At 39.2% G+C, this 18,001-nt stretch overlaps 1 protein-coding gene across 1 annotated transcript; it reads right to left on the reverse strand.

The window, feature by feature from the left end:
* Positions 1-80: 80 nt before the first annotated feature.
* Positions 81-8,431, reverse strand: LOC113035737 (transcription factor 7-like 1-B). The gene is made up of 11 exons (XM_026191381.1): positions 8,402-8,431; positions 7,677-7,733; positions 4,659-4,740; positions 1,943-2,090; positions 1,759-1,828; positions 1,391-1,449; positions 1,231-1,293; positions 869-1,025; positions 619-723; positions 457-499; positions 81-338 (listed from the first exon to the last, which is right to left on the reverse strand). The coding sequence occupies exons 1-11, from the start codon at positions 8,429-8,431 to the stop codon at positions 94-96; spliced, it is 1,059 nt and encodes a 352-aa protein (XP_026047166.1). The 3' UTR covers positions 81-93.
* Positions 8,432-18,001: the final 9,570 nt, after the last annotated feature.

The following is an 18,001-nucleotide window of genomic DNA, read 5'->3' on the forward strand; positions in this document are numbered from 1 at the left end:
GTTTCTTCCTGTTAAAAGGGAGTTTTTCCTTCCCACTGTCGCCAAAGTGCTTGCTCATAGGGGGTCATATGATTGTTGGGTTTTTCTCTGTACCTATGAAGCGCCTTTTGTTTCCATATGAGAAGCTGGGAGGACCGGATTTACTTGACACACAGGCGCATCAGCTGCTGTCTGTGTGTTCTGCAGCTGCACACACGCTGACTGCTGATCAGGAAGGTTGGTAACAGCTGGCTGCTCAAGAGGCTCCTTTGTAACTGAATAGGAAGAAGATGGCTGTGTCTGAGCTGGCGTCACACAAAGCCTCTTGGCCTGTTGATCTTCCTGTTTAGGTTCAGATGCTGCACAAACAAACACAAACAAAAACACAGTAAGTCTTCTTTCGTTAACAGATTTCCGTCTTCTTTTCATCACATTTCACATGAAAAAACGTCGTAATTCCCAGAAATCTCCTCTCACCTGTGCTCGAGGTGCGATTTCGTGTTCTCTTCCTCTTTTTGCCCTAAAAACAAAAATATGAGAATTTTCATCAGTTGATCCAAACTCTGTGCACTGGTTGTTTCATAATTCAGTGCAGTGATGGGCACATGTATGAACTGCATGTTAGCACTTTGGACATACGTAGTTTTCTTTGGTGGACCAGTCTGGATGCTCTGTGGCGTGACGGCATCTCTCGCTTTCAGCCTGATCAAAATATTTCGCTTGTTCTTTTGAGAGAGACCTCCACTGAAGACAGACAATCATGAGAACCCACTGTCAGCATAGATAAATACTCAGCTACACTGTTACTACAGGGCAGCTGGCACACATGCACAAACATGAGCATAAAGCATTAACAGATGCATAAATATATGCAGAGTTACACACTTACCCTCTTTGCCACAGCTGCATTTACGGCTGCACTGGCAATTATATTCAGTTCCACCATCACCTTTGGCCTCTGCTCCTTCAGGTAAAGCATGAAGGCGTTTGGTGGCTTCTTTATGTACAGCCGGTCCGCATCCTGTTGGGCTTCACATTTCCTTTTTCTACAGGAATAAAACACAGAGTCAGTGCACATGTTAGCATTGTGTACAGCTGTGAGCAAAGTAGTTTAAAAACATGAGTAAAGCTGTGAAACTGAATGTAAGGAGGCACCATTAAAGGAAGCTGATTACAGTAATGCAAGCAAACATCTGCAGAAAAAAGACTGATATCTGGAGATAACTGACACAAAGCACCACAGAAACTTACTTTGGAGTGGAGGTGTTGGATGGGGGAGCAGGAGGGACAAAATCCCAGACTGGAACACCGTGCCTACACAGATGCAGAGACGGATACGAGATAACAGAGTTTATGAAGATACAGATGTTCAGCAGCTGTGTACACTGGTGTGTTTGTGTGTTTTACGTACAGTTCTCCAGCAGGATGCAGGTACTGGATCATGTTTTCTGGAATCCCGAGCACATTACGCTTGAAACACACAAAACACACAACAGATGATGAGAAAAGCTGGAATGCTATGATCTATCCACTCGGTAGAAGAAGTGATCAGTGGGAGGAGAAGATGTGCATAAAACTACATTCATACATAGCTGGACTTTGATCTCCTGCGTTATTCTTTGGAATTATGTTTCACTGGCAGCGACTAAGTTTACTGTTCAGCAAAGCTTCACACCACATTTATACAAAGGTGAAATACAAGGAAGCTGAGAGCAGAGTGATGAGTCCAACACTTTTAAACATCTTTATCAATAAAACTTCAATGAGACCTGTCACTACCTCTGGGTGTCTCAGCTGTCCCTGGCTGACTGTAGAGGTGAGCTGGTGCTGAGACCATGAGTGGAACCAGCTGCTGAGTCACAGGAGGAGCTGGTTCTGGGAGGATGTTGCTAAAGAATCCTCCAGTCTGAGGATCTGATGCTGGCTGAGGGGGAGCAGGTGTCCCAGAGGGTAGGATGTTTGCCCCAGAATGCCAACTTCAGGAGTGGAAGGCGCTTCTTCTGACTGCATTGTCTCTGAAATATGATTGTTTTCGTCCCTGAGGTCCATTTTAGAGACAGACGGGTTGAGGGGGTCGCTCAGAAGAATGACAACTTCTTCTCTCCGGGATCCTGTGGCACACATTCATAAAAGTGTTATATTTAAGTGTTATATTTGTAAAATAATTCAAACCAAACTGAGAAATACAAAAAAACTAACAAACTAATTAATACTTCAAACGATGCTAACCTCAAACTTTGTTAACTCTCATTACTTCGCTGCATTTATATAACAGCAATTGTTCTTACTTTGTAACAAACAGTTTAAAAAGATAATGCACTGTTTCACAATTACAGTTATATATAATATAATGAACAGGTTTCAGTTGTTTACCAAAAAAATGTAAATATCATATATATGTATATACAAGAATCTGCAATTCAACAACACTAACAAGGTACATGAGGACTTGGAATTTGATTTTTAAAAAATACATTTGCTGACTGACGGGTTTTAATTTTGCATCAGCTTAGCCAGTTACAACATTAAAATAATGACTTTTCTGATTTAAAACCTGATTAAGCTGACCTGTACTGCAGAAGGAAATAAAAAAAACTGTAGAAACAAGTTGCTCTGCAGATTCAAGTTTTACAGGCATTCATGTTATGAATTAATACAATATGATGCATTGTTGAGATGAATTCACCCCAAAGTTTGATTAAAATGTAACAAGAATGTGCTGTATGAAGGCAGTTACTGCCTACAGGTTTATTTAAATACTGCAGATATATTTTAAAGTACATTTTTCTGATAATACCATTGCAGTTTTCATTTAAATTTTAATTCGATACTTGTTTTTTTTTTTTTTTTACACGATGTGAATTACTTAGGCTACGTTCACACTGCAGGTCTTAATGCTCAATTCCGATTTTTTGATCAAATCGGACTTTTTTGTCTGCTTGTTCACACTACAAATAAAATGCGACCAGCAAACGCGCTCTAGTGTGAACGCTCAAAGCGGCCCACATGCGCAAAAGAAGATGTCACACACAACGTGCTCTGTTTAGACCCAGAGCAAACAATATTGTTTGACAGATGGCCCTTAATATAAAGACTTCGGACTTTACGTTTCCCAATTTTTGCTTTAAGTTATTTTGTTATTTACATAATAATGTAGATAACCTAATAATGATCCTTATTGCTGTTTTAGAGGAGCGCTGCTTCAAAGGATAGCTGCAGATTTCTGTCAGAATCTGCAGATTATACAGTACAAATAAAATGTTCACGTTTCTCCAACGTTGTCTTCCCAACAGTTTCACTGACATCTACACAGGATGGCCAGGAAGCGTTCGCGATGTCTTCTCTGGCGCTGATAATTGGCGTCTGTCTTATGTCAGTGACGTAAAAGACAGATTTAATGCGACATGACCGTTCAAACAGCAGTCGCTTTCTAAAACATCGGATATGTATCGGATTCATTACCACATACGAAAGTGACCCAGATCGGATTTGAAAACATCGGATTTGTGCCGTTCACACTGTCGGATACTGATCGGATATGGGTCACATAGGGTCAAAAAAGTCGGATTTGAAGCGCTTTCGCCTGCAGTGTGAGCGTAGCCTTAGTTCACTGCTGAATCACACAGTAGCTCGATAATTCAAACTTTAGTTTGTAGACTTTGTTTACACGTTGAGGGACACAGTAAAACAGGAAAAAGGCTTTTCTCAGGGACTCTGGGGCAGATAGTTTATGTTGGGCCCCGACTGAGCCCACAGTACATGTCAGGTTACTTATTCCCTTAGTAACCAAATTGTAAGCAGAGAGACAAAACCATGCTCAGAAAGGTTAACGCTTGTTTTCAGTTTTGAGTGTATTGAATATTTCTATTACAATATGCAAAAAGTCCATCAGTTATTGAAGGAAACAGCTGTCGGATGTTGCTTTACACTGTAAAAAAGAATTCTGTACAAAAACAGTAATGTGTTTTTTTTTTTTTAACGGAAGTTGAAAGACTTTCCTGTAAATGGTACAACGGAAAAATCGTCTTATTCTTAGTCACAATATATTTTCTGTGTCATTAATGGATTTTTTCTGTGAATAGAAAAACTGAAAATTCTGTTTCTATTACTATTTACAGTCACTTCTTTTAACTTTAACCCATTAAATGTACGTTTTTATATCCTTAACCATACATTTCTATACAATTACACCATTATACACCATTTGCTTGTAAATTAAAACTTCTTAAAATGATCTGTGCACAAGTAGTACACAACAACATTGGTACATTTAATGCTAAATATTCTTTTATTTTATTTTATATTGCTTGTTCTGATGAAGACTTTTAAACTGTCAACAGCAGCTAAGTGAATAAGGATTTGTGTCCATGAACCCTCAGCATTGACAACACTTAAATGCCATAGTTCAAAATCCTCAATCCACACCTTTTGTCCCCTGTGTTCAAAATGCTCTTAGCTGTTAAAGTAGAGGAGAAAAGTTTGACATATTTCACAGCCATTACATGTTCTCTCAAAAAGAGGGCACAGTTACTTCCCAAGCAAAAACCTCTGCTTGTGCTCACAAACCCTAAATCGCAACAAATTAGACAATAATAAGACAAGTGACTACAAAATGACACCGGAGGTTGGTGAAGAGCAAGCATGAAGTGAGAAATTGTGTGCACACTTTCTAGTGATACCTTCATTTACCTGTGTGATAAAGTCCTGAATGTAGCGTGGTAGTCCATTAAATTCCATCTGAGCTTTAAAGATCAATTTATTCTGAGGAAAAAAAGAAAAGAAAAGAAGTTTTAAGATGTTCATTTTTTGTTGCTATTGTTTACATTTAAGATTAAAAAAGGAATAAAAATACAAAGTTTAGTATTAGGTGGAAAATGACTTGAAATAAACTGAACTTGTACACCTACCATTGAAAGCCAGCAAGAAAGAACAGAGTTTTGGTTTTGTTTAGATCTGCTGTGGATTATCATTATTAATTTTCCTAAAATAAATGTAGAGTTGCAAACACATAACAGCATTCCGTTGCAATATAAGCAGTTTATAATTAAAGTAACACGCAAACCTTCACAAACTAAATCAATCACAACATTAAACTCACCTTGTTTTTGTAGACAAGGTGATCAGGCTTTTTGATCCTCTCCTGAGACCAGCTGCACTGCACCATCAGCATCTTATATCTTCCTTTTTCACTCAGTAAAGTGTTTCCTTTTGTTGGCTCTGCACGTGCAAGTGTGTGATCACAGGTGAAATAAGGGATATTTTTCCATTGCAGGTTTAGAGTGTTTCATTTAGTGAGAGCTGTTGATCCACTTTTCAAATAATCTCTAAGGATCTGAATTTTTAAGAAAGACACAAATGTCCCTGCTTATTATTAGCTTGATATAGACATAACAATTTACAATATGTCAGCAGCATCCCCACGTGGCATATAACACCCCTGCAGACCAGCACTGTGCCTATATTATACTTTAGTCAACATATAGTTATAATTTAACTACAATTAGCTCAATGGGGTCACAAAAATTTCCCACATACTTGAAATGATCTACTCAGCATTACAAAAATTACATTTTCAAGAGAAGTTGGAGTAAAAATGTGTTTACAGGAAAAATGTGTCTGTCTACAAATATTAACTAAACATTTTATGTGCTACAAAATGGACATAATGATAAATGTGCTGAGGTGAAACTAAACTTTCAATAATATCACCACTATAGTTTGTTAACCAGGGGCGATTCTAGGATCAGAGCTTTGGGGGTGCTGAGCACCCAAAGAGCTGCCCAGCCAGCCAAGATACACTTTACTCGTCACAATGAGACTTCTTCCCTGTCTCTTTCGGTCCCTGCATCCTCCCTGTCCTCATCGTCTGTTGTCTTCGTCTCCTTTATCAGTCATCACAGTTTTACCCTCTCTGTGCAAGTCTGCAAATTTCTTTATTAAATCATAAGATTCTTAAATTCATCAAGTCTCTCTGTGCCTGGGTCCTCGTCACAAAACATGACATCACTGTTTTGTACATTTTAACACAATTGAATCCCACATTTGTGAAAGAAAAGCAAAACACTTTTTTGAAAAGTCTACAACAAAACCATCAAATCTGATAAAGGTTATTTAAATGCTGCAAAAGAAGAATGGATTGGAATAAAAAAAAAAATACATATCCTAACCTTAATTACTGGGGGAGAATAATGAATGATGCTCATAGTGAGTAAGAAGTAAACTGAGTGCATTTTTTGGACAGAGATTAACTTTTAATGTGTTTGTATAATATAATACAGATACATAAAAAACACTCCCGAAACAGAATAAATTCTTACAAATACATTATTACAAAATATTAATAAAAACCTATAAAAATGGAGGCAACTTTGCCTGTGGTAGAATGTATACAATGTATGAAAAAATCTTTACTGCAGATACTAATTTTGTGTTGTAAGATTTCATGCTTTGGTACTTGAGAGAGCTTGACTTTTTTATCAGGTGGTACACACTGTAAAACGTTTGAGAAACACTGTATGTGTGATTAAGATTAAGGAACTGACCTCCCAGCCCATTATTCCGTCAGTGGGCTGGTTTCAGTCATTATGCTAATGTACTGTTTATAAGGTTGGGGAAACCTGCAGTCATCTGAGACTGAAGAAGTCACTTGGATGGGTGACGAAACGTTTCTCCCACAAAACACTACGTCCAGATGAACAGAATCGACTTTTGGAGAAGTGTATGTGTGCTTTTGGAAAACATTTAAAGCTGCTGTACAGAATCTTTGAAACAAGCTTAAAACATTTTTAGAATATAAACAGAGCATCTGCTTCTCTTTGCAGCTCCTCACTCCACCAGGGCTGTTTGGCTCTTTCTGATAGTGTGCAAATGTGATGTACGTATTGCGGCAGTCATACAGACAACTGGACGGTCCAAAAGTTGGCCTACCTATTACTGGCTGAGGTTTTAGTAGAGTTTTGGCTGAACCACATAAAAATATATCATTAATTAATTTCCCCAATCCATTACAATGTTATGTCGGAATGTTGTTAAAGAGGGTCAAAAATGTTTCAACCCAGTTTGTTTTGCAGATTCTGTACAGCAGCTTTAATATAGAACCAAAATACATCAGTGACCTCCTGACCCAGTATGAACCTTCCAGATCCCTCAGGTCATCTGGATCTGGTCTTTTATCAGTTCCCAGAGTCAGAACCAGACACGGAGAAGCTGCATTCAGCTTTTATGCTCCTTATATCTGGAACAAACTCCCAGAAAGCCTCAGATCAGCTGAAACACTCAGTTTATTTAAATCCAGGTTGAAGACTCACCTGTTCTCAGCTGCATTTGAATAAAGCACCAAATCCACACTTTTAAGCTTAAATTTCAAAACTAACATTTTAACTACTGATTTTATCTACTGTTCTGATTTTATCTGTTTTGATTTTATATACTGTTTTGTTTGTTTGTTTGTTAATTAGTTAGTTAGTTAGTTTGCTTGTTTTAATCAATTTTAAATCATGCTTTTTATTTGTTTTTGTTTCTAATGTCTCTGTAAAGCGCTTTGAATCACCTTGTTGTTGAATTGTGCTATACAAATAAACTTGCCTTGCCTAGGGAGGACACAACTTCCAGATTGTGTGAGTAAAATCAGGTTTTTTCTCTTTGTCAGTTTAACAGTTTCTGTTGTGCCCGTCACTGTTCCCTGTCTGTTTTCTTACCTGGTTCTTCCTGGCCTTGTACTTTCTCTTCACGTTCCCCTCTTTCTTCTCTTTGGACTGACAATCATACACAAATAGATTGTATTCAATTAGATGCAAAAATTACATTATTATATAAAAAAAACTATTAAGATCACTAATAAAAAGTCCTCTCTCAGTGTACTTTCAACCGAAAGGCAAATAACCAAACCACATGAACATCTAATAAAAGATATAAACATTAAAACACTGATCCAACATTATTCTTGATTAACGGATCATTTGATTTTACACTTGTACCTGAATGTGGCTCCTTCTTTTGAAAAAACTTCCTTATATCCATTATGAACTTGGCTGTCTCTGTACACACACACACACACACACACACACACACACACACACACACACACACACACACACACAACAGGAGTTATAAGGTTAATGGGCATTCAGTCAGTTAGCTAGTTAGTATCCATTTCAAACAGGACAGTGGTAACAACAGTAGGCTGCATTCAATTATAAGTTTTAGATTTTAAATAAGCTGTATAAATTTCAATGGGAGCAACAGGACGGTCAAATGTCGCTGATTTTACTACAGAGCAGGACGGATTATAGGGTAGCAAACATCATTGGAAAACACGTTTTCAACACTGCAGGTTACCTGGTGTAATGTTTTTCAGCTAAAAAGAAACATGGCCTTAGGGTTAAATGCAGCTAATATGTCCTGTTTTAAGCCAGGCACTTACCCCTCCGCTCCGCTGCGTCTCAGCCACCATCGCTCTGGCAGAAAGGGTGCTAGAGCCAGAGCAGGGGAAAAACGAGCTGTAACAACAAAGTTCTGTATGCTTTTTATATTTTTAGTAGTGTGTCACACAAACAGCAAATATTGTCAAAAAAGTAAGACATCTTTGGGGGTGCTTTGATTCAATCGCCCCTGCTGTTAACTATCAAATTAGTCTATGCTGGTCAGCTAGCTAAAAGTTTTTATGTTAGCAGCCTAAATCACAGGCTAACATTAGCATTTGTTAGCCAGTCAGGATGGTCTGAGGCTAAAACTAGAGTTAGTGTAACTTTGCCTGAAACCCTTTAAAGTCTTCAGTAGAGGCAACTGTAAAACATAGTTAGCTGTCATGTTAAATTTAAATAATAATCTAAATAATATGCAAATGTACTGTTTATAAGATTGGGGAAACCTGCAGTCAGCTGAGACTGAAAAAGTCACCTGGATGAGTGACGAAACGTTTCTCCCACTGAAAACGCTACGTCCAGATGAACAGAATCAACTTTTGGAGATTTACTTACCTGAATGATTGAGAATGCATCAAGACGATGACAGGGAAACTATTTCAATTCAGTTCAATTTTAATTATATAGCACCAAGTCACAACAACAGCTTTATATTCTAAGGTAAAGCCTCTACGATAATAGAGGGACAATGCCCTGTAAGCAAGCACTTGGCAACAGTTCTCCCTTTTAACAGGGAGAAACCTCCAGGAGCACCGGGCTCAAGGAGGGGTGGCAATTTCATGGGTTGGGAGTGAGCATTGGAAGACAGGACTAAAGACTAAATTGATCAGACTAAAACATACTCTTTGTGCTATCTGTCCACCTTCCTGGCTTGAGAACAGTAAAATATTACCTCTAATATACTTGATAATAGATATCTGAGATTCTATAGATTCTATATTCTGTAAATCACAGGTTTGTGCTAAATGTCTGTTTGTGTTGAGGACCAGGTATTGCTGAAAAAAATCAGTTCATGAGCTCCAAAGTGCTGGTGTACTTCTTCATTTTTCATAAAGTAAATTAAAAATATAACTTGTCCAGCTCCAGATGGACACCCTGTCAGAGACAATAGCACTTTCCTATGGCACTTAATTAAAAGCAGCTTTCAGCGACAATAGCCAACTGTGGCCACAAGATGGTAGTAATGTAAATGCTAGGTGCACATATTAATGAACATGCAAGGAACTTTATGACAGTGCTGTCTGAGCTGAAAGGAGAGAGATCGCTTTACTTTGGTACATTTTTATTGAAGTCTATTTTTAGATTTGACAGGGCAAAGATTCAGTTATTACAGACCTCCAAACCTCTTGTGATCTTCAGGTTGGCTCAAGTATGTAGCGAGCTTCACCTAATATGCTTCCATGGCCAAGCAGCTTTATCCAAACCTTACATGGTAAAATGGTCTGTATTTGTATAGCGCTAAGGACCCCAAAGCGCTTTACACTATACGCAATCATCCACCCATTCACACACACATTCACACACTGGTGATGGCAAGCTACAATGTAGCCACAGCCACCCTGGGGCGCACTGACAGAGGCGAGCACCAAGCACAACACAAAGTGTCAGATGCACTGGTGTAAAGCACCTCTATCGGTCTCTGAAGCAGTGGAATACCTGATCTCTTCTCTGTCTGGTATGACAGTGTGAGCCGGAAGAACTGCACATGTCTGACAGCATTTTGCCGTGTGTGACCTTTCCTCAACCTCGTGGAAAGCCTTCACAGCAGAGTTCACAGCTGCAAAGTGTGACCTGACATCATATGAAACCCTATGGATCACACAAGTTCATATGTACTACTATGTACATATGATTTGGGGATATATAAATAAAACTGAATTCAATTGAAATAAAATTGAATATGCGTGTAAAGGCAGATGAGTGATTACTTTTGGCAATATAGTAAATGTCACCTGCCTTAATAGCGAGGTATTTTCAGCCAGGACATGCAGTGGCATGAGTAAGTAGTGATGTGACCAGCTAAGGATTCAAATAGTTGTAATAGTGAATAAACTGTCTTAATTAAAGTATATACATCAAGATAATGATAATATTAACAAACATATGAAACAACAAAGTCTTCATTCAGATGACATTAAATCATCCCGTAGTTATCCTGCTATGAGCTTATTACAGTGTTCTGTTGAATAAATAGGATTTTCTCTCTGATATTAAAAGGAAAGCTGTGCCTCATAATAGTTTGAGGTACATTTATTTAAAATTAACAAAGTATTATTTAAAAACTATTTATTTTAGCTGTGTAAGCAGCCATAACATTTCTGCTTTGGTCCTGTGAATTCTGTTATTAAATTAAGTTGCTGGAATGGACAGAGTCCCTAATACAAAGCATTACAGGCATGGTTTTTGGGGTCAGAGAGGACGGTTGTCAGTCACACGTGTTTGATGGAGTTTCAGGCTGGAATGGTTTCCTTCAAACTGTGTAAGATAATTTGACTTTGACTTTCACATCTACCTATTCACACTGTGCACTGTGGGGACACTGGGCACCTCTGAGGTGGGTGAGAGGCCAAAGAAATGAAACTCCCCACCAACAGGATTTTTCTTTAATGAGATACTTGGACAAGGTGAATTACATTCAGCGGGCACACAATAGTGGAAAAACACACGGTGGCACAGGACACAGCTATGGCTCTATTCAGCCGTCATGCATTGCATCTGCTTTCGTTTGCTGCATGGTGATGAAATATGGAGCACTGCAGTGACTGCATGACTACAGCAGTCACAAAATACACTGACGAAGGGATTTCTGTGGGACAGATTGAGTACGTTTATTTAACAGGTACAGAAATTGACATGTAAAAAGGAAATGCTGTGGTTTTCACAGCAGTTAGTGGTGGGGTTATTTGTTGAGGAACTGAATGCTAAAGTCCTGAGCTCAGACTGGGATTGTTGTTTTGAACTGTGGACTAACCAAAGACTATTTTAAAAGATCTGGATGTAGTCTTTGGTCTAGATCGTAAATCCTATTGAATAACAATTCTTTACAATTCAATATCTGTAGATATTGTCCTCGTGTTCTGAGATCCATCTGCTTACTCCTTTCCAGCCTTATCCTCTTTTCTAATATGGCCACGTCTTTCCCCAAAAAACATGATAGTAACAGCCCAAATGCCAGACTTGAGGCTTCATAATGGTAGTCCACAAAGGAAGGATTGTGGCATGGAAACTGTGTGCTTGCTGGATAACAAGATATAGCTTTTAAATTAAATAAACTTGGGTTTTTGTTAATGCTGATTTGTTTTCCTAGTATTTGCCTGCTTCAAGGCTTTGTGTTAAGCTAGAGTGACCATGTAATATCCTAGTCCTGTCAGCCAAAAATTCACAGGATTTCTAGAGCATTCACAGGATTCCAGAACTAGATGTAATAAAAATGTAATGCATTATATAGTATATAATTGAGGCATAACATACTCAAAGTATAGGCAGTACAAGCACAAGCACTGGCTGGCGCCTCTCAGCAGGCTTTCAGAAGTTAGTCAGGTGGAAAGAGAAGAAGGAATTGAGTCTTCTAAGGGAGCGAAGCCTTAAAGAGACAGGTTGTTTCAGAGGATGAACCAGGGGCTGACTGTAGGGCTAGTCAATGATAAATAAGGAAGTAAGGATTTTTTTTTTCCTGTCAGCCTGAAAGGCTTATGGGGATATTGTTCGTACCCTGCTGGGCGGCCAGGCAGCTATAGGCGAGAGGTGTGGATAATTCAAGAATGACGTGATATAGGATTTTCAACTTATGATAGGTGCATCTACTCAAAGTCTGACCTTCAATTTATTTGATTTGGTTTTTTTTTAAAAATCTAGCACCAAATCACAATAACAGTCACTTTTATATGTACCCTACCATAATACAGAGAAAAGCCCAACAATCAATGACCCCTGTGAGCAAGCGTGTGGTGATGGTGTTAAGAAAAATTTAACAGGAAGAAACCTCTGGCAGAACCCGGCTCAGGGAGAAGCAGCCATCTGCTGTGACCAGTTGGGGGGTGATGGGAAGGAGACAGGACAAGAGGCATGCTGTGGAAGAGAGCCAGAGATTATTAATAACTAATGATTAAATGCAGAGTGACTTCTAAACACATAGTGAGTGAAAAAAAATGTGAGTCAAGAAAAAACCTCCACCTGACCTCAAAAACTTGACCTGAAAGTCATATGTCAAGGTTTCGGAAAATCTTGTGAACAAGGTAACGCCACCTAGGATTGTCAAACTGCTACTGAAAAGCTTGCATGAGTTTAAATATCCTCTGGCAAGATTGTCTAAAAGTTTTTATGAATGCAATAACTCAAGACATCACCTAGGAATTGTACATTTTTACCATATATGAGGCTGAGGGGTAGCACTGGTGGCCACCAGTATTTTTTTTTTTGAGTGGCCTCGCAAGTAGAGACAGAAATGACTGTAATAGTTAGCCCTTTAAGTAGAAAGCTTGTATCTCAGATCTCCCCCTGAATGTTGCCAAAGACTAGTTTGAGAATCATGTAAAACAGTTACTCAGAGTCGCATGGAAGGGGTATAATAGATACACTAAAATTAAAGATGACTTGTTGCTACTCAGGAGAGCGTCATCTGTCAACCTCAGTTTGGAGAAGCTGGCTGAGTCTCCAGATGATTCCTCATCAACCAAACCTCTCAGCAGGAGAGCTGAGAGCCTGGAGAGACAGTTATCCTCAGAGGGCCAACCTCCACCCAAACCTCCCCATACCTACTACAGCAGACATAACTATCCTGATGGAGGGGAGGTCAGGACGGCAGGTGAGACGTCACAGCAAATTTAACTGGTTTTCAAACTTGTCTCAGTCAAGTTTCAGCTTCTGTCCCATGAGGGCCAAGAAAAAGGATAGACTGCTGTAAAATGTGCATTTAGAACCATGTTATGTTAGGCAAGTGTTACACCAGTGCCAGCTTATGTGCACACTGACTTTCACAGGATTTATTTGCACATCACTGCAGAAAACATACCTTAACGTTTGTTCCACATGGTTACACACTGTTTCAAGGATGGAGTTCATTTCCAGATATTGTTAATGCACGCATATTACAGGTTTCAAATGGAAATGCAACCTTGGAGTCAGAGTTGCTGAAGATTTTATCAACGCAAACTCCTTTTTTTCATTTTGTCAATCATTTGGATTTGTAATCCATGCATTACTATAGTTTTTAACGAAGCACTGAACAGCGCTTAGATGACTTCTATGTCAATAATTGGCCTGATTGTGACTTGATGCACTGCAGATCCACAGAGTCTCCAAAGCCAGCCGTCAGTGCCTCCTCCTGCTTCTCCTGACCCCCAGGACCCGCCAGCTGTGAGCCCCCAAGTAATAGAGGACCCTGTGAACAAAGACAAGCCAAAAATGAACGTCTTCAGAAAGTTTTTTTCTAAGAAGTAACACTTTGGTTTCCATCCATATATCTTGTGATGCTGTCCATCTCAGTCTCGTTTCAGATTTGGAATATTTTTGTTACCATCAACAATAAGGATACAAAGTCTTGACATGACTCTGCATGAAGTTTCATAGAAATCACATCATATACCAAATACAGATTTTCTTTTACAAGTACCTCCAGCAAATGAAAGGAGGTTATGCCCAGCACAGACGAAATGATAAAGTAACGGCTCATACCACTACTAGATTTGTGATTGGCTGCTTATTTTCCATATTTGCTGATTATCTGCTAGCAGCTGTGCAACCCACCTCCAGCCCAGCTCCTCTTTTTCATATTGTCTGACTTAATCTGTGCTTCTCTGTACTGTACTGGGTCTTACTGCTGCTCTCCCTGTCTCTGTCATTCTGTGTATACACATGGAAAGGTAACGTAAATAACTGCAAATGAAAATACCATAATCTTCTTTTACTATAGAAGTTCTAACTAAAGTAGCAATCAAGTACAAAAAAAACCCCAGCAAAAAAAAAAAAAAAACTCCTTAAGAGATTTTTGGAGAAGCACTTTATGCCATGGCCACAGTAAGGAAGGATTTGAAGCAGCCAGCAGGTCAGCAGTTCTACAGACAGATGTTAATGATGTGTTTACATCACCTCTAATGAGAATCTGCTCTCGGCCTGATCCCAAACAGTTTAAAGTGACTCCATGTGAAGACTTTGACTGCACGACATGATCACTACTTTATCAAAATTGACACTTGCTCTCATACAGAATGATTGACAGCAAATCAATTCAAGCAAATTTGTCACATTTAACTGGAGAAAAGATTCGCGAAGATATCGTTCAGCAGAGATGACGCTCTGCATTTTCACACAAAGAACTTTGGCTAATGATTCAACTCCATTTATTTATTAATGAGCAACAAATCCAAACATCTCCAGTCTCATTTTCTCCTCCATTCAATCAGATCAATAAGTGAATCAATAAAAATAATGAGTCAGATTGAAACTTGAAGAAATCATTTGGCAAAAGAAATTAAACTCAGTTGAAGTGTTAAAGTGAGAGTCATTCAATAAAACTGAATCAAAAACGTGACGTAACTTCATCATTTATCTGTATCTGTTTCTGCAGATCAGACTTCGACAATGTTACTTATCTTTTTCTGTATTTGTTTGATTGCTCTAAGATTGTTTATTGATGTGTTTGAATTGCTTTAATAAAATGTATCCATGTTTCATTATCAACCATTATTGAGCTCTTTCTCTCACTGGAACTATGGTAACGATTGGCCACATGTTAAAACTTCATCAGTGTGTTGACTCACAGCACCAGTATGTTCACATGTTCAAAGGTCATCTGCCTGGACTTCAAGGGTCACGCAGAGAACATTTGACCATCGTCATCTTAGATTTGAACTCTGTGGCACTGGATTTTGGTGTTAAAGGAGGCAATTTGACTTTACTGAACACCATTTTAAATATCCAAATACTTAAATATCTAAAAAGAAAATGATTATTGCTAAATGTCATGCACCAACCTTTGGGACTGAGAATTAAGCTATTGATGATGTGCCAAAATCTCCACTGGCTGTTTGAGGCTGTCTCCAAAAGCAGTGGGAATGACAACATCTCAGCCACAAAGTGGTTGCCAGAGTAAAACCACAGAGCATGAGCATGCTGAAGCAAATTAATTCTTCAAAATTGCCAATGTTCTGAAAATGTGATCACTACAGACCTCCAAACTTCATGTAGCCTTCAGATTAGCTCAAGAACAGTGTATAAAGAGCTTCGTGAAATGTATTTCCGCTGCAACCAAGCATTATGCAAAGAGTCAGATGAAGTAGTGTAAAGCAAACTGCCACTGGACTCTAGAGCAGTGGAGACGTGGTCTGTGGAGTGACGAATCACGCTTCTCTGTCTGGCAATCTGATGGACGAATCTAGGATGGCGGTTGCCAGAAGAACTGCACATGTCTGACTGCATAGTGCCCTGTGTGACGTTTGTGGAGGTGGTGGTATGGGTGTTTGAGCTGGGCTTAGCCCCTTGCATACCAAAACACTTTGGACAACTTCATGCTCCCAACTTTGTGGTGATGGTTTTGGGATGGCCCCTTCCTGTTCCAACATAACTGTGCACCAGTGCACAAAGCCAGGTCCATAAAGACATGGATGAGCGAGTTTGGTGTGGAAGAGTTGAAGTTGTTGTAGCTGCAAAGGTGGCTGACATCATATTAAACCCCAATAGATTAAGAGTGAAATGTCCCTCAAGTTCCTATGCATGTGAAGACAGACGAGCAAAAACTTGCTTACGTTTTTCTGAATTCTGTTATTTTAGATATGTTACTAAATAGCCAACATCTGTTATGAGTTATTCGGAGCACATTAGTTGATAATATCATTTAAATTTAGTTCCTATTGGCTTCAAAAAACTGACAGCAGGTAAAACATTAACTGAGAAGCTGAAGCCTTTATATGTCAAGTCACATATGAATGTAGTCCCAAAATGTACATTTTAGGTTAAACATTTTTCATCAAGTATTTCCACCACATTTTTGATAAAATATGACAAAATCAGTAGTAGCAGTACTTTATTTGCCAAAACTAAAAGTTTGTGCTTTTTTCCTAGAAGTAGGTGAAATGATCGTTTCAATTCAATTCAATTTTATTTATATAGCGCCAAATCACAACAAAAGTCGCCTCAAGGCGCTTCATAGATACAGAGAAAAACCCGGTTCACTCTGGCACAGCTGGCTGCCGGCAGAGCCGGCGGGCACGCCGGTGCAGCCCCCTCTAGCTTCTGCTCGGTGGCTACTGGGTGACGCCTCGTCTGGGGATCCTCAGCCCTTCCCATGAGGGTGGCACGGATGCCCCTCCGGTGGTCCTCCTTGGGCTCACGCACTCTGGATGTCTGGGGCCTGGATCTCCATGCCTGCTTCATGCCCTGGGGGACAGGGCTATGGCTCTCTACATCCTCTTGCAGACCATTACATGTGGAAACCATTTGAATACAAGCGCGCTGATCCACACAGGTGTGCACACGGGTGTTCACTATTCGTAGACTTAAATTACACCTTTCTTGGCTGCTACTTCAAAGCACATTGTGCGCTGTCTGTCCTGCGTGCTGCACAACAACACTGAATATTTAGTATTTACTGCTGTTTACACTTAGCTAGATTAATGCGATGGTGTTGTGTTTAGTATGTTGCTTTGGGTTTTTTTTTTGCTTGTTTTCTATTCTTTCTCTCTCAACAGGTGATCCAGGAGATTTTATTTTATTTTTTTTAATTTATTTATTTTTTCCCCTTTCTCACTGTCCCTCTCCCCTTCTGTTTTTCTTTTCCTTCCTCTTTCTTTCTCCCTTTCCTATCCCTCACTCATGTCTGTCCCGTCTGTAACAACTGAAAATAAAATAAAATAAATAATAAAAACAAAGGTCGATCAAATGGACCAATGCGGCAATGCCACGATGATCCATTTGGCAAAATAAATCCATTGGGTATCCTTGTTGGTCTTCAGACAACAATTCTGACGGCTAAAGAACCAAATGGGACAGGCAAAAAAAAAAAAAAAAAAGATACAGAGAAAAACCCAACAATCATATGACCCCCTATGAGCAAGCACTTTGGCAACAGTGGGAAGGAAAACTTCCCTTCAGTGATTCTTCTAAATTTAGATCTACATGTTGTGAACTATTCCATGAGTGTCATCTGCTGTGACAATACTCTTCCTACAGTGGCAGTAATATGAAGTGGAATGGCTAAACTGATCATGCCAGTCCCTTGTAAAGTTTGCACTGACAAATTGTGGGGTGGTTGCTCAGAGCAGGTCACCTACTAATCACAAATCAGCCACAGTTCTGTCTTCTTCTTGCTTGGTCTTAATATCAGCACAAAAACAGAGCCCACTTACTTTCCTGCCTCCCCTTGCAGTCAGCTCTGTTCCAGATCTGAGAGTCAGAGTGTAACCAAAAACCTTTTCTTTTATACTTTTTTTAATTAATTCTAAATTATTTCAAAACCTTCTGTATACTCTGGGCAACTGAGCAGGTCAACAATGCAAAAAAGGCATGACATTTTGGGGGAGGAAAAAAACCCCTCCTTTCCTGGTAATGTTATAACAGTTTCTCTTTCATGTTGTTATTGTGTGATGGTAGCACAGCTGGTCTCA

This window comes from Astatotilapia calliptera, chromosome 14 (assembly GCF_900246225.1).
Source record: "Astatotilapia calliptera chromosome 14, fAstCal1.2, whole genome shotgun sequence".
NCBI lineage: Eukaryota > Metazoa > Chordata > Actinopteri > Cichliformes > Cichlidae > Astatotilapia > Astatotilapia calliptera.

Bases quoted from the DNA above. Each gene is read 5' to 3' on its own strand.
- LOC113035737 (XM_026191381.1), bottom strand. From the start codon at position 8,431: ATGGTGGCTGAGACGCAGCGGAGCGGAGGG. The intron at 7,734-8,401 runs GTAAGTGCCTGG...TATGATTGTCAG, and splicing joins AGACGCAGCGGAGCGGAGGG to TCCAAAGAGAAGAAAGAGGG. The intron at 339-456 runs GTGAGAGGAGAT...TTGTTTGTGCAG, and splicing joins AAATCGCACCTCGAGCACAG to CATCTGAACCTAAACAGGAA.